At 40.6% G+C, this 23,287-nt stretch overlaps 2 protein-coding genes across 4 annotated transcripts; both read right to left on the bottom strand.

Moving 5' to 3' along the window:
* Positions 1-6,950: 6,950 nt before the first annotated feature.
* On the bottom strand, positions 6,951-10,637 carry LOC125377283. The gene is made up of 2 exons (XM_048390208.1): positions 9,972-10,637; positions 6,951-8,106 (listed from the first exon to the last, which is right to left on the bottom strand). Exons 1-2 carry the CDS (start codon positions 10,466-10,468, stop codon positions 8,076-8,078), a joined length of 528 nt encoding a protein of 175 aa, XP_048246165.1. The 5' UTR covers positions 10,469-10,637; the 3' UTR covers positions 6,951-8,075.
* A 504-nt stretch (positions 10,638-11,141) lies between these two features.
* On the bottom strand, positions 11,142-22,729 carry LOC124144076 (mucin-5AC-like). 3 transcript variants are annotated; one of them, XM_048390205.1, is made up of 11 exons: positions 22,231-22,729; positions 21,103-21,434; positions 20,597-20,681; positions 18,687-18,782; positions 16,961-17,056; positions 14,202-14,357; positions 13,898-13,916; positions 13,694-13,746; positions 12,168-12,263; positions 11,899-12,009; positions 11,142-11,427 (listed from the first exon to the last, which is right to left on the bottom strand). In XM_048390205.1, exons 1-10 carry the CDS (start codon positions 22,298-22,300, stop codon positions 11,903-11,905), a joined length of 1,110 nt encoding a protein of 369 aa, XP_048246162.1. In that variant the 5' UTR covers positions 22,301-22,729; the 3' UTR covers positions 11,142-11,427; positions 11,899-11,902. The 3 variants fall into 3 exon arrangements, with proteins under 3 accessions (XP_048246162.1, XP_048246163.1, XP_048246164.1); XM_048390206.1 differs by having other exon boundaries at positions 11,904-12,009; XM_048390207.1 differs by lacking the exons at positions 11,142-11,427; positions 11,899-12,009; positions 13,898-13,916 and having other exon boundaries at positions 12,219-12,263.
* Between the last annotated feature and the right edge of the window lie 558 nt (positions 22,730-23,287).

Genomic DNA, 23,287 nt, shown 5'->3' with positions numbered 1-23,287 from the left:
GGCGTTTTCCCTAGATTATCAAGCTTCCAATGGGTTGGTTTGTGTACTACAGAATCTGGTTTGTCACGCACCTGTTCGTCTCACCAGGCATATGATTAGTTGTAGGAATATCACGTGCGTTATACGGTTTGATGTACATCTGAGGTCAGTGTTAATGACCCGTGAAGATCCGTGGTAGAATAGGTCTTCAGCAACCCCTGCTTGCCGTAAAAGGCGACTATGCTTGTCGTAAGAGGCGACTAACAGGATCGGGTGGTCAGGCGCGTTGACTTGGTTGATGCATGTTATCGATCTCAATGGCGTGGATCGATGCTCATGATATTAATCACTGGATTGTCTGGTCCAAACTCGATTATTTTACAGACCGCCGTCAAATAGCTGGAATATTGCTGAGTGCGGCGTTAAACAACAAACAATCACAATCTGTCAGTGTAATATACATTACGTGACGCTCTAAGGAGCTTAACTGCTGAGGATGTATTTTGCCATAAGGGCGTGGGGTATTTTCGACAGTCGTGCACGGCTGAAAACGAACGGCATTCGGGCGAATAACTACCGTCTTTATTCAAAAGTTTATCACCCATAACCATGGATGGCTGAAATATATGATATTGTTCTAATTTGGCTCAGCTCCTTATATTTGGAGATGCAATTTTAACATATGAACATTTTCTTCCAGATCATCTGCTTCGTTGACTGGAGAGACGTCTGATGACCTTTCGCGTGATGTTCTCGTATATGAAAGTTGTTACGGAGGTATTATATGACCATTGGTATGACCATGGGTTCACGTTGTTAGGAAGGTAGTATGATAATGTTCCGGAATCATAAGATCATGTCATGGAAGGCAAGTGGCCTTAGTTTGTGTAAAGTGGGATTTTGCTAAGATGTTTTATTTGACATCCATGACTTACTTCTGTAAGCCCTTTCTTGGATTCTTACACTTTCAGCACAGGACTTTCATCAACTTGTCAGGTACTCCTGTTCATTTTCAGATATTTGTTTTACTGGAAACACTGATATTGTGATTGATATAGATTCTTATTTATACCAACATGTTTTGGTATCTGTCGTATTGAACTCATTCTTTCCGTCCGGCATTATGCGACTTAATATTGGAGATGTGAGTGAGTGAGTTGGGTTTAACGCCGCTTTTAACAGTATTCCAGTCATATCACGGCGTGTCAGCTTAATGTGGGAGGAAAGCCCGAAGTGATGCAAGTCTCAGACGTTTACCACTTCGGTGAAACCCACGAGCACGGGTATGGTGCTGACAAACCTAGAAACATAACCGGGGATTCGAACCCACAATCATAGGTTTCTGGCGTGCCCAAGGGACGCAACTCTGCACAGCGAATTGCGGCGCCTTAGACGACTGGGCCACCCGTGCCCCCTTATGCGAAAGGGATCATTGGTTAAAAATCGTGTTAAGTCATTGACAGTCCAAACTGCTGCCAACGACACTGCCTTTCTGAGCAGATTCATGGAATATGAAACACATGGAATATGAAACACATTAAACCATCCCTGTTGCTGTTACAATTTCTGACATTGACCTCACGTGCCGCAAAAAAGATGGCTCTGTCGCTTGAGTGTTTTACTAGTCGTGGTGGATGCGTACTTATAGCTTTCCTCCAATATTAGGGGACACGGGTGGCCCAGTCGTCTAAGGCGCCGCGGATCGCTGTGCAGAGTTGCGTCCCTTGGGCACACCAGAAACTTATGGTTTGTCAGCACCATACCCGTGCTCGTGGGTTTCACCGAAGTGGTAAACGTCTGAGACCTGCATCACTAGCTCCTCCCACATTAAGCTGACACGCTGTGGTATAACTGGAATACTGTTAAAAGCGGCGTTAAAACCCAACTCATTCACTCACCCTTTTTTCATATCATGACTGATTATAGATATTTGCTGGACAATTCCTTGTAGCTTTGTGCTGTTTGACACATAATGCTCTTCGACGCAGCGCTGGACCCAACTCATTCACTTCATTTGAAACTTAAGCCCATAGCAATTTTCATTCAAACAATAATAGCGACAAAAATGTTTCAAGAATTCCAGAACCACAAGATGGTCGAAAGTAATTTGTAGTCATATGTTTTGAGGAGTCGTAGTGTAGCTGAGAATGTATTCATGTCAAGAAAGGTTATGTCTTCTCAGCTATGCTTACACTGCAACCTAATCCCACAGACTGTCAGTACCTATGTACACATATTTCCTTTCTTTGCGATGCCGTGTGAATGTCGTCGGGTTGTATGATGTATGGCCTGGCATATTGAATATCGTTGGATCGTTGATCATATGGTAATCTACTGGTTTGCCTGCTCAGACACGACAATTTGTATAGCTAGAATTATGCCGATTGTGGCGTAAAACAACAATCACCTTCCTTCCATGATGGTGATCTATGTATAATAAAACCGACATGACCCTATCCGTATTTGTCCAAAAGTCTCCAGTGTAAAATTCCGACAGTATAGTAAGCTTGTGATTCTTAATCACCATCCAACAGATATGTTACCAGTAAGTAATATTTAAAAAATAATGATAGCAACCCCCTTCGAGGAGGTCAAGTTACAAATCAATATACCCTTTCCGGATTTGTTTAACATACACGTAACCGACACCGGTGAACGATGATTTATACAGGAACACATACGCATACACTCAAATAACTCCTCCCTTACCTGCAGTGTTTTTGAACTGTAAACATGAAGAAGCAACCTCAATAGATATGCAATCCTAAACATCGTAGACCTCATAATGGAATTGAGCTAATGTGTAGGTCACTACATGTCATACCTCACAGGGGGCACGGGTGGCCCAGTCGTCTAAGGCGCCGCGATTCGTTGTGCGGAGTTGCGTCCCTTGGGCACGCCAGAAACCTATGATTGTGGGTTCGAATCCCGGTTCGGCCCGATTATGTTTCTAGGTTTGTCAGCACCATACCCGTGCTCGTGGGTTTCACCGAAGTGGTAAACGTCTTAGACCTGCATCACTTTGGGCTTTCCTCCCACATTAAGCTGACACGCCGTGATATGACTGGAATAATGTTAAAAGCGGCGTTAAACCCAACTCACTCACTCACTCATACCTCACACTCACAGATCAGGCATTTGTTCCATTTAGCACAAACCTAGTTACATGCATATCTACACGGGGAGGTCACATGTCCACCTGGGGGGTAGACACGGGGACAGGGGCGTGGTTGTTGTCGGGTATGCCATCATTACTGCTTCCTGGATTATGATGTGATGTTATGTACTCAGCGCATAGATAGTATCTTCACTGTTATTGTGTCATTCTGCTATTCCGTATTTACATCAACACCTTAAGTATGTTAATAATGGGTTGTATCGATAAATTCCTTGCTTGAGCTTGTTCTACATTATATGCAAGGTATTCTTTACGTTACGCACCTACACTTTTCTTGTATACATACATGTGTGCACGTTGTTGAAGAACTGCCTTGCCTATTCATCTATGAGTTTAGTTTATATCTTTTTGTTTCACGAGTACTTCGTTCACGGTGAATAGTCTGTTTGTAAGGCACGTGGCCTCGAGAACGGTCTCGTACATAGGGTCGGGGCATGGCACACAGACGAGGGATTCACTCTTAACGTCATCTTGTATGGCTGTGATACTTGACGTGTGATGCTACTTGAAGGGACGTAATGCTTGAGGTGCTTTGTGGAATCCTCGGTGGCTGAGTGGGTTAAATCGCTGACTTTGTGTTTTGGCGACTAGGTGCTTCACTCTGGGATTGTGGGTTCGAATCCCGGATGGGACATAACCTTAAAAAGTACTAGAACCTGTACTTTACTAAGAAAAGGTTATCCCAAATATACTCTTCAAAAAAAGAAACGCAAAGCCAGACTTATGTCAGGAGGCAAATACATTAATACGAGCAACCGTACAAGGTATTGAACCCAATTGTTGTGGAGAGAACACTTAGTGATTGTAGTCATCTCAGTTATCGGTACATAGAAACGTCCAAGTTGAAGGTCAGCTACCATCAATCACGCGTATGTATCCCGTTGGAATCGATAGCGGCCTGACATCTGCCCATGGAAGAGACGAGTATGCTAATCACATCCTGGGGAATGGTAGCCCACGGCGTAGCAGTCTATCCAATTCATCCCACAGGTGCTCTATCGGGTTCAAATCCAGGGGAGAACATCAACGTTGTTGTTGTATAGACAGGCTCTTGTGATCCGTGCTGTATGCGGTCGAGCATTGTCCTGCTGGAATACACCTGTGCCGTTGGCTGCAATTGGGAGGAGGTGGAGTAGGAGAATTTCATTGATGTATCGTTGAGCCGTAGGATTGCCCTGGATATGGACCAAACCTGTCCTGTCATGATGAGAGATAGCCGCCCACATCAGTACGCTACAAACACTACATCTGTCCAGCTCTTCTTGTCAGTCTCCTCGACATCTGTGGACCCGTGCTCTTCCATCCCCTGGGAGGAGGAGAACCAGACATCTCTCCATCTCAGTTGAGGCCACACCCTGTGTTGACGACACCAATGCAGTCAATGTTAACGATATTGTCGACTCAATATGACGCGTCGAACAGGACGTCTTGCTCGTAGACCCGCTGCTTTTAAACGGTTTCGTACGGTCTGATCGGTGATTCTGCACAGTCCTTGTATAGGGGATGCGGTTGATGTGGCTGTGGTCGTCCTTTCACGAAGGTAGCGCAGTCGGTTGTAGCAATCTTGGCCGAGGGATGGTTACTCTTGGTCGTCCCGACCTTGGCCGATTTCGTGTTGACCCATGCTGTTGAAACCGATCCTATAGACTTGTGATGGTGCTGGGCGCTACATTAAACACCCTTGGTACAGCTGATCGGGATTCCCTGCCTGAAAGCGGCATATTACGTTGTTTCTTTGCACTTCTGTTAATGTTTGCATGTTGTTTAACTGTTCGATTGACGTAGATGCCAGGCGATCAAATACCCAGCACTTTAATACCGTTCATACTGCTGCTGCACGTGCAGTACGTGCAGCTCCATGGCCCTTTTGTTGATTCACTGGGTGCGTTTTTCCTAATCGTACGTGTTTCACGACTTGTTGTCATCATTTTGGTCAGGGAAATTTGTCATTAACACTATGACACAGTAAACCTCTACATTTAGCACCTTATGGCTCGCTGTTTGCTTTTGTGGCCAAAAATATCCGTATTGCGTTTCTTTTTTTAAGAGTATATAGTTTTGAAGGAGATTTACAGTAAACTATAAAACCAGTATTAAATCATTTATGAAGCATATTAAAAGAAGTACTTTGAAGGAACAAAATCTAATGGCATTATTTAAGGGGGAAAACGCTAAATCCTACTTGTATTCCGGAATACTCCGAGAGTTCATGAGCAGAGTTATCATCTGGTGGCGTGACGACATGGTGGAGCGTAGACTCGCTGAAGATCACTGTTTCTGTATAGGGTTTAGTAGATTACTAGCGTTCGCCATGGCATCACCTGACAATGCCATCGATGAAAACGTTGAATTTGCGCTCAGTGACCTCACACACATTCATCAATATCGATATGAGCCAGTGATTAGACAAAATAGTCTTGACAACGAGGAAGATCTACCGAGCGAAGACGATCAGTCTGATGTCAAAACGGAAAGACAAGCGGTGCCGGGGTCACACAATGTAACCACCCTGATCTGAGGTAATACAGGGTACTGGCTTCCCGTCCTGCCTCAGCATTTGACTGATCATTCAGATTCGTCAATTTCCACATTGATGTTAGATTTCTGGTTAGAATTTTATGTACGTCAAGTTGTGTTTCCTGGTATTCCTGGTGGGAAAACGTCTAAAGTCGTCCTCCCTCATCGCTTATGTTTTCAATTAAAACACATCCTCACTTGTAAGAAAACCGTACCTAATAAACGGGTTATTCTGCAGCTAAACTGGTTGATACGTTCTAACTGACCATTCAGATTCGTCAATTTCCATATTGATGGTAGATTTCTGGTTAGAATTTTTTGTATGCCAAGTTGTGTTTCTTAGTATTCCTGGTGGGAAAACGTCTAAAGTCGTCCTCCCTCATCGCTTATGTTTTGAATTAAAACACATCCTCACTTGTACATCTCGCAATGTGTGGCATGCTCTCAATCACAGTATGTACATATTTTACACGTTGTGCAAATAAGATCCTATTATATATACAGAAAATAAATAACAGTGAGCAAACCTACGTCTGGTGCAATTCACAATGCCTAGGGCATACATGGAGAAAAACGTACCTAATAAACGGGTTCTTATGCACCTGAACTGGTTGATACGTTCTAACTGATACGTTGTAACAAGATTCTTACAATAAAAGGAATACAAATATGCTCTAAGAATATTGTTTATTGATATTTTGTGTAAAACAAGGCTCTCATAATATTGTTTGAATCTATTGGGGTGGGCACTGCTCTAAGTGCAGCGAATGAACGTAATACCACCAAACATCTTACCACTAGACATCCGTATGAAATTCGAATTATGCTTTACTTGTTTACAATCAGTAAATATGTATCGCTCGGTCAATGAATCATCCGTGTCTGTAAGAGCAAGACTACAAATCATTATTGCATATCATAATGACACACCTTTAGACAGTCTGTATATACCCTTGCATATGCCATCGTAATGATATTGTATATGAGGTCCGACTAATTACACTTTACAAAACATCGCACAAAATAATCTTTACAAATCACGTATAATCAAAGCACATGAGCAGTCTACTAAAACACCAACAAAGTGCTCTGACAACACTGCAACCGATAATCACGCCTTGAAGGCGGTCTTGTGCAATCACTGATATGTGCACATTCAACAGATCATTGAACAAGGCTAATTATTTATTGTTAAAAATAGAGCTACAACATAATACTTGGTAAGACAACGAGTGAAGTGATTGGCTACGGTTGCATGTTTGGTGGAGCAACGTTCTTTAAAATGAAATGAAATCAAACGAACGTGGCATTACACACGCAAAGTTATCTTCAAACGGCATTTAGATGATGTAGTATCTATAGAGATGTAGTTGACGTATGGACTCTCATCCAGTTCCAGCATCTGTACCAAAAAGTGACAATGAAAGAATAAGGAAGTGACATACCCGAGTAAAGCATTAACAAGGTGCTTATTAAAACTAAAAATACAATGTGGTCTCCGTATGGTCACAAAGTAAAGAGAACACGCAGTACCCTACATCGAATTCCTAAACAGACAATATAAACAACACTTATACATTTGATGCAGATAATGTAACTATTCAAATACATGTACATCGATTCAGTATAAAACATGATGGACGCACTATAAGACATATATTACCCAAAATGACTTTCATTTAGATAGATGTATTTCACAAATCCAAAATATATACAGCTGGGTGTACAAAAATGGCAGGGTTTTAAAACAGTTTAGATCCCGATTATCCAAAAAAGTGTACAGTGTACCTTCCATAGCGGTAACTGAAGATATCTAGTCAATACCAAGGTACAGAGAAAATATCAAATACAACCAGTAGAAAGATTAAACCTGACTATAGAGATGTATAGTAATACATGTATAGTATGTATAGTAATGCCTATCAAACAATTTATAGAGAGGTTGTTGGCTGTTTGGTGTTTTACGCCGCACTCAGCAATATCTCAGCTATATGACGGCACTATAGAGAGGAATTACCTTTTGGAAAACATACTTGGAAAATGAGGATTAGAAAATTAAACATACAAAAAGCAGAAATGTTCAGATAATTCACTTCTTGAATTCTCCAGGAACAAATTACAAATGTCTCATTACAGATGTTGATTAAGGAGAGTCCCGTTTAAAGAAGGTCCACTGTAAATATTTAATTGATATTTCAAATCCTCAATGTCAAAATCTTCACATTTTCAAAACGTTATCAACATCACCTATCAAGTATACCATACAAAGAATAGAGGTAAGGTAAACTCCAAACAAAAATGCTTAGTTCTTAGGATGAGGGTAAAAGTTAAGGGACGGCCTCCTTTTCTTCCTTGATAAATGCCTTGGTTTCCTCCTTGGAGCCGGACTTCTTGCCTTTCCTTATTGAAGACTTCTGCTTGAAACAGTCCCGCTAAATGAAGAGAAATCCACATGATAATCATTCAGTAACTACTGCATTCCTACATTTAATTGTATCTATATACAGAAATATTATTTCATGTCGAAGCATATTTATTTTAAGGAGAAAGATGTTCATTGTTGTCCAGGTGTGGTAACATGTTACGACTACGCGGTGTTTCCTGAAATGTTGCGGAACATTGACCAAGCTCTAACAGGTTAGGTTAGGTGAAATGGGGTTTAACGTCGCGCCAAGATTATGCACTTGTATAGCGACGTGCATGCTTGTACTTGTCCGGACTGATGCCGATTTATAGTGCTAGCACACTGAGATACTGAGGGTAACAACAAATTACATCTTTTAACGTCTTTTGGTATGACGGTTCGATCCCCGGACCTTCCGTTCTCCGGGCGGAGCTCTACCTCTAGAGCACGGAGGCGGTCCCGACGTACAGAGCCGGTGAGGGTATATACACAAAGTGTATATACGTAACTCCGGATGACATTGACGTCATAGTATCGTTATGTAAACGGTTTACTGAGAGATGCAAGGTGTCCATCGATACAAGCAATAGTTCGAGATTGGTGTGTGTGTAAGATACAGTCGAGACTGTTAGATATCCTCTACACAAACAATATTTCGAGATTGGTGTGTTTGAGGAACAGTCGAGACTGTTAGATATCCTGTATACAAACAATATTTCGAGATTGGTGTGTTTGAGGAACAGTCGAGACTGTTTGATATCCTGTACACAAACAATATTTCGAGATTGATATGTTTGAGGAACAGTCGAGACTGTTAGATATCCTGTATACAAACAATAGTTCGAGATTGGTGTGTGTTAAATACAGTCGGGCCTGTGGGATATCCTGTATACAAACAATAGTTCGAGATTGGTGTGTTTGTTTGAGGAACAGTAGAGACTGTTAGATATCCTGTATACAAACAATAGTTCGAGATTGGTGTGTGTGTTTGAGGAACAGTCGAGACTGTTAGATATCCTGTATACAAACAATATTTCGCAATTGGTATGTTTGAGGAACAGTCGAGTTTGTTAGATATCCCGTATACAAACAAGAGTTCGAGATTGGTGTGTTTGAGGAACAGTCGAGACTGTTTGATGTCCTGTATACAAACAATAGTTCGAGATTGGTGTGTGTTAAAAACAGTCGAGACTGTGATATATCCTGTATACAAACAATAGTTCGAGATTGATGTATGATAGTACAGTCGAGACTGTTAGATATCCTGTATACAAACAGTAGTTCGAGATTGGCGTGTTTGAGGAACAGTAGAGACTGCTTGATGACATGTATACAAACAATAGTTCGAGATTGGTGTGTGTTAAATACAGTCGAGACTGTTAGATGGCACATGTACAAGCAATAGTCCGAGATGGTGAGTGTTTGAGGTACAGTCGAGCCTGTTTGATGACATGGATACTGGCAATAGTTCGAGATTGGTGTGTGTAAGGTAAAGTTCAAAATATGGGGAAACAAACAGGGTCATAATGACGTAACACATTATAATGTATAGAGTTATCACGAATTATAGTACAGTGATATCGTACAGGTATCACGAGTAAACGTACAGTGATATCATACAGGTATCACGAGTTAAAGTACAGTGATATCATACAGGTATCACGAGTTAAAGTACAGTGATACCATACAGGTATTACGAGATAAAGTACAGTGATATCAGACAGGTATCACGAGTTAAAGAACAGGGCTACAAAACAGATATCGAGGAATGCATTGTCAGCATTGTTGGAGGAAAAGCTGTGCTGTAATGTATTATTGACACAATTACAATATGACGTATGAGAAACAATTGATTCATCTCGACTTTTGATGAGGTCAAAGACAGCCACTTACGCTTGTATAACAGAAGCACACGATGAAGATGCAGCTCTATTGATCGGTAGTCGTACATTGTAAATTGATATAGTCCGATGAAATAATGCCTGTACAAGTATGTCGGCTGTCTGAACCATGTCGGCTGTCTGAACTATGTCGACTGTCTGAATTATGTCGACTGTCTGAACTATGTCGACTGTCTGAATTATGTCGACTGTCTGAACTATGTCTACTGTCTGAAATAAGTCAGCTGTCTGAACTATGTCGACAGCATGAACTATGTCGACTGTCTGAGCTATGTCGACTGTCTGAACCGTGTCGACTGTCTTCATTATGTCGACTGTCTGAACAATGTCCGCTGTCTGAACCATGTCGGCTGTCTGAACTATGTCGACTGTCTGAACCATGTCGACTGTCTGAACTATGTCAGCTGTCTGAACTATGTTGGCTGTCTGAACTATGTCAACTGTCTGAACAATGTCGACTCTCTGAACTATGTCGGCTGTCTGAACCATGTTGGCTGTCTTAACTATGTCGGCTGTCTGAACTATATCGACTGTCTGAACTATGTCGACTGTCTGAACAATGTCAGCTGTCTGAACTTTGTCACGTGTCTGAACTATGTCGACTGTCTGAACGATGTTGACTGTCTGAACTATGTCTGCTGAATCAATCAGGAAAGAACGCCAGCATCAGTAAGTTACCATGAGCTGGCTTACTTTTACAAATATTTTAGATTTTTAAGGAGAGTGATATACAGAGTCATTATTTTGTTATCCGAGATACTTAAATCTCCTCAAATATACTCATCTAGTATACCTACAGTTGTTTGTATTCATCTGTACACATTGATTTTCAAATGTCTGGCGATTCTGAATGAAACTATCCTTACTGGACCTAGATCTAGAACACTACATGTCGTGCGAAACATGTATGCAACCGATGAATCATTCACGAAACTATACCATAATTTTGTTTTTAATAAATAAAGATACATTATAAAATATCCACTCTTTGTATACAAACTTATAAATGAGTCAATAATTTAATAAATCAACAATAGTACCAGAAAGAAATATTCTGATCAAAAGTGTGGTGATACTGAGTGAGTGAGTGAGTATGGTTTTACGCCGCTTTTGGCGATATTCCAGCAATATGACGGCGGGGGACACCAGAAATCGGCTTCACACTTGTACCCATGTCGGGAATCGAACCTGGGTCTTCGGCGTGACGAGCGAACGCTTTAACCACTAGGCTACCTGACCGCCCCTGGTGGTGATACAGTTTTGTATGCTATATGTTTACATGGTACAAAGGTTCATACTATAAAATAACATAGGTATATTCTCCAAGGTAGCAGTCATATGTTAAAAGTAAACTATACGAAAGGTAAACAAAATTGTCAGATCACGGGCCATGTATAACTGTCCTTTGATGTCATCATTTTACATGCTTCTTTGTGTATTCACAGGATCTGGAAATGAATGACATATATTGAAGGTCAGTAAAATAATGTCAGTATCACATTAATACAGTACTGAATATGTCAGATTTGATATAAATTCTACATTAGAACAGAGAATGAAAATCGCTTCGTGTACACAGTTTATTATGATTTTGTTTCTCAAGGGTATAGTGAGTGAGTGAGTTGGGTTTAACGCCGCTTTTAACAGTATTCCAGTTATATCGCGGCGTGTCAGCTTAATGTGGGAGGAAAGCCCGAAGTGATGCAGGTCTCAGACGTTTACCACTTCGGTGAAACCCACGAGCACGGGTATGGTGCTGACAAACCTAGAAACATAATCGGGGCGAACCGGGATTCGAACCCACAAGCATAGGTTTCTGGCATGCCCAAGGGACGCAACCCTGCACAGCGAATTGCGGGCCAGACGACTGGGCCACCCGTGCCCCCCTCAAGGGTATAGCTGTTGTAGATAGTGGTTACCGTACTATCGAGCACCGCTGTTCTGGTATGGAGATGCTCTGATGGACTCGTAAGATACAGGGGGCGTCTCTGTCAAGATATCGTAGGTACTTGTCTCTGCTTCGGCCTCGGCTGCAAATCGGATTCGAAACGCATTTAAAAACAAATTCAAATGCTGTATACCCTTCTAAAGGTAACACAACACATGCCGGTATCATGACAGTACCTTCCCTAGGTTGAGAATGATTGAGAACTGCTATAGTATATAAAATGTCACTGTGTTTATCTACCGTTTGTGCTCTCGTAAATCTTCAACGGTGCGTGATGTTGCTTTTCCGATCCCTCTTTACCTATTCTTGAGTCATGAGCAGGACCACTGATTTGATCTGTAAATATAAGCCACAAAACCATCTCCATAGCCATGTCCATTGCACAATTCCGAATAAGTAAAGTTTCGTTGTGTTCATTGTAATTCCTGCATTCTGATTAGCTGAATTCGTCACGTGTTATTTCATTCATATCCAAATGAATGTGAAAAAAATAAGCCATGCCAACTGAAGCGGACTACTTTTATGTCAACGAAACGTCAGGGAATCCCAATATTACAGTCGTGGGAGTTCCCTTTCTGTTCCCGCGTATCACCAAGTACGGGACATTTAGGGAAATTCATGCATACTTATAGTTCAATCTACCCTTTCATTCGTCACCACTCGCCCCTTTCCGTAACCTGCAAGAAGACTCGTACCCCTATCGATGAATGTTATGTGCGAAAATACGACAAACCAATCAGAATGCGCGTAGGATTTCAAGTTCTTCGTCAAAGAATCCCTCAGATATAAGTTTGGATTTTACATATGTCTTGCATCTAAAAATATACCGAAAACACAGTTAAATGTGTTCAATCATACTGTATAATACCCTACGTCCCGATGTGTCTTAGATAGCATCTGCAATATATATGACATATGGGAAACTTGCGTGAATCATTACGCAACGAGTTAACTATTTCTTTAGTTATGCCCATTTGCGCTTAGACGGAACCCAGTCGCAGAAAACTGGCCACGAGAGAGGCACGAGTCGCTATTCGGCTTTCCGGAATAACACGAGTTGGTCACGAATGCTACCCTTTGATACCGAGGGCCGAGAAGGAACGAAACATCAAACGTGCACACTCGCCTGTTTTTTTGTCTGCTCGCCTGGGATCTTTAAATTTTAATGTCTTTCGGTTTCATTTCTAACCTGCAATTTTCCAACTGTGTCTTCCCGTTCTCAAGGAACTAATGATTGAAGCTGGCGGTGACAACCGCCTTCTCCCAGACATATTTGTTCAGGTTCGTTACAGTCTGACTGTTGCGGCTCTTCACGCTTTTTGCCTTGAGTGACAGGTCTTGTGAACTTTGTTTTGATCCTACTCTCCGTTGATTAGCTACTGACTTTGTGGGCGGGTTAAGTTATATGCATAAATTAAACAATCACCTGATTCATGTCACGCCATCTTATGCATTCACACAACTGGATTTTTACCAATTTCGTCATTTTTGTCTTTTTTCATATATAAAACTGTTGTAGATAACACATGATTTCGTTGTCGAATTTAATTATAAGGATTGACTGTGTACGCGGATTCAGACAGTTTGCATATCGATTTTTGGATTCATACCTCTGTGAATCGAGCAAAATACACAGTCAATCCTTAATCCTTAATGCCACTAACAAATCAATAGGAATATGTAATATCTGTATCAACACGAAATGGCCCCAGACATATTTGTGACCACCGCAATGTATCTGAAGAGCAATGCTGACTTCAACCTACCCAAGGATGAATATCCTTCGTTGTCCATTTCTTCAATTTCAGGATTTCTGGTGCTACAAAATTAAGTAAGGTCGGTTTATGGCCATTTATTATTGAAACGATCGCCTTAAAAATATATTATGTTTGTTTCTCATTATAAAGGACATTTAACATATTTTTAAAGTTAATTATTTCAAAATGTGTTATTGGTATAAATTAGTCTACCTTGTTTGTGAAGAAGTTCCTGAAAAGCAGATAATATCTAAATAGTACGCTGTAATACACAAAATGATCACAAAATGACGACTAGGTGCAAAACAGTTTATGTCATAACTAATTATACACTCGCAACTGTTGGATGTGTTTGTTTTGATTAAGTATTGATTTGGATACATTGGTATCTTTCACGTTCACTTATATCAGTCATCGTTATCAATAATGTCCGTTTGTAATGAAACTTCCCGTCTGTAAATATCGCCACACCACTGCTTGATTCTTCTTACAATACTACTGAGATTTAACAACATACCTTTCAAGACGTTTCCAAACCTGAACCCCTTCCTATAGAGGACAGTCAGAACTAGTCCTTCAATCACCAGGGTAAGAAGGAGGGTTCCTATTGTGCTTCCTGCTATAACACCTGTCACGTTACATTCGGTATTGAGTGGCTGTGGGTTTTTGGGACCTGCAGTATGAAATGAGAATGACATGAAACAAGTATTGATGGCTTGTTAACTGGGCACAGAGTTGACTTATGGACTTCAACTTTTGTATTCTTTAAGTGAAACGTGCCTGATAAAGGTGTCATCTACATCAATACTACAGGTTCTAAAATACCATTTAAGTATAAAGGACGTAAGAGATAAGGATATAGACATACGCATCTAATTTTGATTTATAATTCCAATTATATTTACAGTAATACACCTGTGTGGAGGTGTGGAATTTAATCAGGTACTTTTGACTGACAAAGACACCTGGCCCAAGGATATGAGAAGTTCATTTCTGTGAAGGCATATTAACTGAAATTATTTGCAACAAAGCTCATCTACATGAAACTTTTAAATATCAAGATTATTTTAAATAATCGCATAGCAAGTACTGATATCCAGCCCTAATGTTGATCATAGTCATGTAATTGAACTCAAAAACATTTTGTTTGTCTGTTCCAGACATTTGAACTAATCTTAAATATTCGGTTTACAAGTTGTCCAACGAGAATAATAAAACACCTGTATTGTTAAATCTAGGAAACAGAAAAAAATATAAAAATGTTTGGGAATGATAAAGGGAAGTTGTTATTTCCAATTCCCACTTTGGCATTTTATTAATGACTAAACAAACTGCGGAAAACGCAACTCAAAAAGATATTTTATTTAATTGTTTGGGATACAAAAGGGTGTTAGTAGATCCATAGACCCAGTAATGAAACCCATCACTTACATATGTTTGCTGGTAGATAACATTGCTAGACTTAGAATAATCTAATGGATGATAACATTTTTAAAATGAGATAATTGTCAGTGATACCTCCAAACTTAGATTATAACCCCTTAACATGCTTAACTAACAACAACAAACAGTCTGAATAATATAATAACTGGCCATAACTGATTAACGGACACGTTGTATAGATACGTGACGCAATAACAGCTGGGATAACTATGACATCACAATAATATAGTAAAATGAACAAATAACTCACACCTTTACAATTAACTTAAGTGCGTATCCATACATGAAATGTTGCTCTTTTGTTCATCATCAAAATTAAGCTTCTATAGAGAGAAAACTAAAAAGTTGCCGCTGACACTTGTATCTAAATGTTCCCTTAGTGTAATTCTACCGTTGTGTGTCTGCTCTATTTGTGAACGGTGAAGATTCATTCTTCTTCTTAATTTGTGTTCTGTCTTCCCGATATACATTTCATTGCACACAGTCAAGTAAATAACATTTCTAGTTTCACATGTCATATTTGGCTTAACAGTAAATTAAGTGTCCTTTGTAATTTGGACTGAACAGCCGCCAATGATATTGCTGCAAGTTAGGCAACCTTTGTTACCACACTTAGAAACCTGTGGAGTAACGACAACAGAATCAAATGTAGAACTTGTTAAAATTTGTCTAAGATTATTTGTTTGTTTTTCGCTGTTCTATTTTATATGCAATTTATCTTAAGTTTTATTTAAACAGATTTTAAACATTCAACACATGTCTGCTTTGTCATGCATGTTTGGAGAAGATTAATTATTTGGGTCATCTTTCATTGTATAATGAGTTAACGACCCTTCTGCATTTGTATTATGACACGATTTATCTTACTATTCTCCTGTTCATTCACATCGTAATACTATTGATGAAAAGCACATAAAATAGTTCCTTATGGCGACTGGGCTAACGGCAATACGACTACTCGTGAAAGAAAACATGACTGCGCGAATGATCACAATGCACAGAAGTGTTGCATGTCATACATCGGCGGCACGCGTGCAGTCTGTTTCGGAAATACGTATCTCGAAATGCACCATTCGATTTACTTCCGCGTTCTTGAAAGCACAACGAGCACATTTTTATTGGACCTCAGCATTGGATAAACTCTTATGATTGTAATTTCCATAAGTGAAACGCAGGAAAGTGGAGTTGTCCATCACAACAGGCTACCGATCAGATGATGACACTCACTCTACATTGAGCTATGCCCTCCAAGCCACATGTTCCATCCAAGATGGGGAAAGAGTCAGTGAGCGAGGGAGTGAGGGAGCGAGGGAGCGAGTGAGTATGATGAGTGAGAACGCAATATAAGTAACATGCCAGCAATACCAGGGCGGGGGACACCAGAAATGGACTTCACACATTGTATCCATGTCGGGAATCGAACCCGGGTCTTCGGCGTGACGAGCGAATGCTTTGATTAACCACTGGGCTACCGGACCGCCTCTGGTGAAAGTGTGACAATGTTCAATATAACATGGACACACTACTCCTTTACATAATAGATAAAGAGCAAAACGATGTGACAGTGTTCCTCCATGTTATGCCAACATTTTTTTCAGGCAACATATTTCTAAATGCAAATACATGACATGTCGTTACGTATTTTACCACTGGCACGATAGCGTGGCGTTATTTGCAGTTTCTGATGGCTGTTGCATATTCGTGGTGTGTATGATAATATTGAGTTATTAATTACGCCGTGCTCTCCATGTAAACTGTTATTGTTACAGTGGACAGTCGTGGGTTAACCTCTACATATCCTAAGTACGTCATGCACATTTGAAAGTTAACTACCTTTCTTTGGCGTCACTGTCTCAGGGTCCGATGTAGTCTCCATATATCGTGTCGTTGTTGATGTTGATTGTGTTGACGTGACAGGTCTTGTAACGACTGAAAGTAGATATGTCAATGACTTGAAGCTTGGTATGTTCGTCCTTACAAGTATAACAAGTGCTTATGGCTATGTATACTGATGAGTATACATCTTTTATAGGTGACTGGGAAAACATATGTATTCATTTCAGTCAATCATATATATATATGTGTGTGTGTGTGTGTGTGTGTGTGTGTGTGTGTGTGTGTGTGTGTGTGTGTGTGTGTGTGTGTGTGTATTTCCGTGACGTGAAAGTGAAGCAGGAAGAGAATCGGGTTTTAAAAAGATCAAACTTATTTAGACAACGATTTGTCTGTTGGATAATATGTTAATCCTAATAAATAATTTTGCGCTTATTTTCTGATGTCATGTGACCGTCACTTAAATGAGTCTTATTGCATACCTGCGTTTCCTAAATAATTAATGGCCATTGATGGTGATGATTACTTTATTGCTCATGATGCATGGTAAACCACAGTGATTATGCTATACAAACCTATTATGAAAACGTTGCTTCTCGGGTATATATGGGTTTCGTTTACAAATGTCCCGCACTGCCACGCTGTTCCTTAGTCTGTGGTGGAGGTGAATCTGAACGCTTTACAATGGACCGTGTCATTGCAACTCACGATGATACGGCTGGTCGTATCATTCCAGTGAGAGAATGCTTGCTTTGTGCAAAAAGTGGCCCATTGAGAAAGGACCATTAATCGTGTGTGGTGCTGCAATCAGGACCACTCGTGAAATACACAGACGATCTAGTGACTGCGCGAATGAGTACAATACACAGAAGTGTTGCACGTTATACAGGTATCATTGAATAAACTAACACATTGTTTTATCATGACATCGGCGGCATACTTCAATTTATTTCGGAAATACTGATCTCGAAACACTCCATTCGATTCACTTACACGTTTTGGACAGCACAATGCCAGCACATTTTCATTGGACCTAAGCATTGGATAAGCTTTTATGGTTGCAATTTTTTCAGTGAAACGCGGGAGTCGTCCATCACAACACGCACCCGATCAGATGAGGCCACTCACTCTACATTGAGCTATGCCCTCCATGCCATATTTTCCATCCAAGATGGTGAAAATGTAAAAATGTTCAATGCAACTATGATAACATGGTTGGTAGACACACTACTCGTTTATACAAAAGTGAGTGAGTGTGTGAGTATGGTTTATGCCGCTTTTAGCAATATTCCAGCAATATCAAGGCGGGGGACACCACAAATGGGCTTCACACATTGTACCCATGTCAGGAATGGAACCACGGTCTTCGGCGTGACGAGCGAACGCTTTAACCACTAGGCAACCCGACCGCCCCTGGACATAAAAGACGAAGAGCAGCACGATGTGACAGTGTTCCTCTATGTCATGCTTATATAATTTTTGTTCATACATTTATTTTACATAATATGTTCCTTACGTCTTTGTTTGCGTTATTTGCACTTTCTGATGCTGATTCGTTGTGATATATATTGTATAATGCTTGTTGCGTATTCGTTGTGTGTATAATAATGTTGAGTCATTAATTACGTCTGACTCTCCGTGTAAATTGTTATAGTTACATACTTGGCCGTCTGTGGTTACCTTCTAAATATCCTCAGTACGACATGCACACTTGGAAGAGACCTACCTGTCTTTGGCGTCACTGTCTCAGGGTCCGATGTAGTCTCCATATATCGTGTCGTTGTTGATGTTGATTGTGTTGACGTGACAGGTCTTGTAACGACTGAAAGTAGATATGTCAATGACTTGAAGCTTGGTATGTTCGTCCTTACAAGTATGACAAGTCCTTATGGCTATGTATACTGATGAGCATACATCTTTTAAAGGTGACTTGGAAAACATATGTATTAATTTCAGTAAATCATATATATGTATTTCCGTGACAAGAAAGTGAAGCAGGAAGAGATTCGGGTTTTAAAAAGATCAAACATATTTAGACAACGATTTGTCTGTTGGATAATATGTTAATCCTAATAAATAATTTTGCGCTTATTTTCTGATGTCATGTGGCCGTCACTTAAACCAGTCTTATTGCATACTTGCGTTTCCAAAATAATAAATGGCCATTGATGGTGATGATTTCTTTATTGCTCATGATGCATGGTAACATACAGTGATTATGCCATACAAACCTATTGTATAAACGTGGCTTTTCGGGTATATTTTGGTTTCGTTAACAAATGTCCCGCACTGCCACGCTGTTCCTTAGTCTGTGGTGGAGGTGAATCTGAACACTTTACAATGGACCGTGTCATTGCAACTTACGTTGATACGGCTGATGGTATCATTCCAGTGAGAGAATGCTTGCTTTGTGCAAAATGTGACCCATTGAGAAAGGACCATTAATCGTGTGTGGTGCAGCCATCAGGACCACTCGTGAAATACACAGGCGATCTTGTGACTGTACACAATACACAGAAGTGTTGCACGTTATACCGGTATCGTTGAATAAACTATCACATTGGTTTATCATGACATCGGCGGCATACTTCAATTTATTTCGGAAGTACTGATCTCGAAACGCTCCATTCGAGTCACTTCCACGTTCTTGACAGCACAATGCCAAGCACATTTTCATTGGACCTAAGCATTGGATAAGCTTTTATGGTTGCAATTTTTTCAGTGAAACGCAGGAGTCGTCCATCACAACACGCACCCGATCAGATGATGCCGCTCACTCTACATTGAGCTATGCCCTCCAAGCCATATTTTCCATCCAAGATGGTGAAAATGTGAAAATGTTCAATGCAACTATGATAACATGGTTGGTAGACACACTACTCGTTTATACAATAGTGTGTGTGTGTGTGAGTATGGTTTATGCCGCTTTTAGCAATATTCCAGCAATATCAAGGCGGGGGACACCACAAATGGGCTTCACACATTGTACCCATGTCGGGAATGGAACCACGGTCTTCGGCGTGACGAGCAAACGCTTTAACCACTAGGCTACCCGACCGACCCGTTTACATAATAGACGAAGAACAGCACGATGTGACAAAGTTCCATGTCATGCTTATATCATTTTTGTTCATACATTTTATTTTACATAATATGTTCCTTACGTCTTTGTTTACCATAGACGATAACGTTGCGTTATTTGCAGTTTCTGATACTGATTCGTTGTGACATACATCTTATAATGTTTGTTGCGTATTCGTGGTGTGTTTAATAGTGAGTGAGTTAGTTGGGCTGTCAGCTTAATGTGGGAGGAAAGCCCGAAGTGATGCAGGTCGCAGACGTTTACAACTTCGGTGAAACCCACGAGCACGGGTATGGTGCTGACATACATAGAAACATAATCGGGGCGAACGGGGATTCGAACCCACAATCATAGATTTCCCAAGGGACGCAACTCTTCACTGCGAATCGCGGCGCCTTAGACGACTAGGCCCCCCATGCCCCCCGGTGTGTATAATAATGTTGAGTCACTAATTACGTCTGACTCTCCGAGTTAAATGTTATAGTTACAGAGGACAGTCTTGGGTTGCCTTCTACATATCCTCAGTACGACATGCACATTTGGAAGAGAGCTACCTTTCGTTGGCGTCACTGTCTCAGGATCCGGTGAAATCGCCATAGATCGGGTCGTTGTTGGTAATGACTGTGTTGACATGACAGAGCTTGTAAGGTCTGAAAGTAGATTTATCATTGACTAGAAGATTGTGCAAGTTCCTCCCTACTGATGGGACAAGTGTTCATCTGTATGTACATGATGAGTGTACTTCTTTGAAAACAGACCAGGAAAAGATAGCTATTAATTTCGGTAGACCATATATAAGTAATTTCTTGAGTAAAGAGTGAAGCTTAAATAGACCCAGGTTCCAAATATATCAAATCTACTTAGATAACGATATGTTGGAGAATATGTTAATCCTGATGAAGAATGTTATTTACTTTCCAGTGTCATATGACTGTCACTGAAATGAGTCTTATTGCATACTTTCGTTTTTTAAGTAATATATAGTCATCAATTATTATGTTTGTGACAATTACTATATTGCTAAAGGTATAAGGTAAAACACAGTGATTATGTCATGCCCACCTATTGTATAATTGTTGCTTCTCGGGTGTATAACGTAGTCGGAAACCTGTTTCCCACACTGCCACACTGATCCTTGGTCGGTGGTGGAGCTAAATCTAAACGTCATACTATGGGCCGTGGTACTGCAACTCACATTGATACGGTTGATGGTGTCCTGCCCATAAGCGAGTGAGCTCTTAATACAATTAGTGACCCTTTGAGTAACGACCTTAGGTTTGTTGTTCTGCAGCCATCCAATGTTTACTGTAAATTCATCACGGAAGCTACAGGTCAAGGTGAAGAGGTCTCCATCGGTTGGTATTAATGGTGAGCTCGTCAGTAAAAAATCACCTGCAGAAGCAAAATAAACTTAATTAAAGTTTCATATACGGGTTTTTCATTAACTAATTTTATTTAATACGGAATATTTGTTGTTTTTTTTGTAATAAGAATCCAGGTTGGTAAAATATGTCTTATTTGCGGGTCGGCAATCCTTTTACTATGCACATTAATAGTCAATGTTAATGTAGACTTTCCTTGTATGCTACCATTCCAAAATCTAACAATGAATACCCTATAACATATCATCATATCAATATATTTAATTAAATCAATGTGACAAATGATAAGCCTGTTATGGTGTTATGTTAATGACCCAGGGGAAAGATGGGCCAGAAATTTCCGATAATACAGAACAATAGTGTCGTATCTGAATACTTCTTACAATAGACCGCCTCCGTGGTCTAGTGGTAGAATGGCACAGGACTGCGCCGCGTCATACCAAAAGAAGTTAAAAGATGGTATTTGTTGTTACCCTGTCTGGTGCTCGGCATTAAGGGGCTAAAACAAGGACTGGTCGGCTCGGAGTCAGTATACTGTGTCTGAGTGGGGTATTCATGTTCAACTGCGGCATGGTATCTCAGTGAGCTAGCACTATAAATCGGCATCAGTTCGGACTAGTACAAGCAGCCACACAAACACACACACGTACATGCACGTCGCTATATAAGTGCAATAATCTTGGACGCGACGTTAAACCCCATTTCACCTCACCTCACACTTCTTACAATATGAGCATCCTGGTTGTAGCACCGTCTATATTTTGTGGGAAGTCAGAGCTCTCACTAATATGCACATTCATACTTGCCATTGACATGCTCCGCTCTGTGGATAACACCCATCCACATCCATATCAGTATATTCCAGCAGGTCTTCATTGTAGCGTTACACGGCACAGTGTATGTCCTTCCTACACAACTTGTGACGTCCTAGACGGAACTGAAATATCCACTTCTCACACCTAGAAGGAAACAGGAGGTCGTAAGCAGCACTTATAACACTCTTCTACTCACAACAAAGCATGACTTGAGTGTGGCTTCATACTTGATATCAATATATGATCACCAATATTATTGCATTGCATCAACAGCATGACCTGGGTATGAAACGTCCATATACCCTAGTCCTCTCCCAGTCAACTGTTAAAGCTCTATCCTTCGTACACGATTTACACTTGACAGCGGTGGGACAAGCACTTTGTGGAAAGGAATCCTGTGCCGTAACTCAGCATATGAACTACATGTAGTTTTATCCACAATAGCTTGTGTGTTCACAAGTTTCAATTGGCAACCCTTGTGTAAACAAAATACTGCTCCTCACGTCCCAGTGTATCTCTTCTACTTCCTAATATCCGCTATACACTAGTTCTGATGTCGTGGGCTGAACTCAAGAATCCACAAATATAAGTCCCTCTTCTAAACTGACGGCCAAAAGAAACGTTACCAACGATATTTCTAGGATAAAATATGACCAACACAATTTGAAGCAGCAATAACAATTGTATTGTAGAAATTCATCATTCAGAACAGTAAAATGCGAATTTACTAATTCCTTGACCTCCAACAGGGACATTTCTTGACAAGGGGTCATTCAGCCAGTATTCGATCAACAACATTGGTTACAACTTTAAGGTGACGACGGCCCAGACCGTTCAATACAGATATGACCTCCATGAGCGGCAATGCATCTTCAAATGCGGCGTCGAACTGAGTAGACAAGCGTCCTCACATCGACTGAAGGTATCCGATTCCATTCCTCACGGAGGGCAACGATCAACGCTTGTCTCGTGAAGGGAGGATGTTGACGTTTACGAAGACGACGCCCCGGCTGGTCCCAGAGATGTTCTATGGGTGACAGATCTGGTG

This window comes from Haliotis rufescens, unplaced genomic scaffold, assembly GCF_023055435.1.
Source record: "Haliotis rufescens isolate VD_foot unplaced genomic scaffold, xgHalRufe1.0.p SCAF_87, whole genome shotgun sequence".
Lineage (NCBI taxonomy): Eukaryota > Metazoa > Mollusca > Gastropoda > Lepetellida > Haliotidae > Haliotis > Haliotis rufescens.
This window is presented reverse-complemented; position numbering and strand designations above follow the sequence as displayed.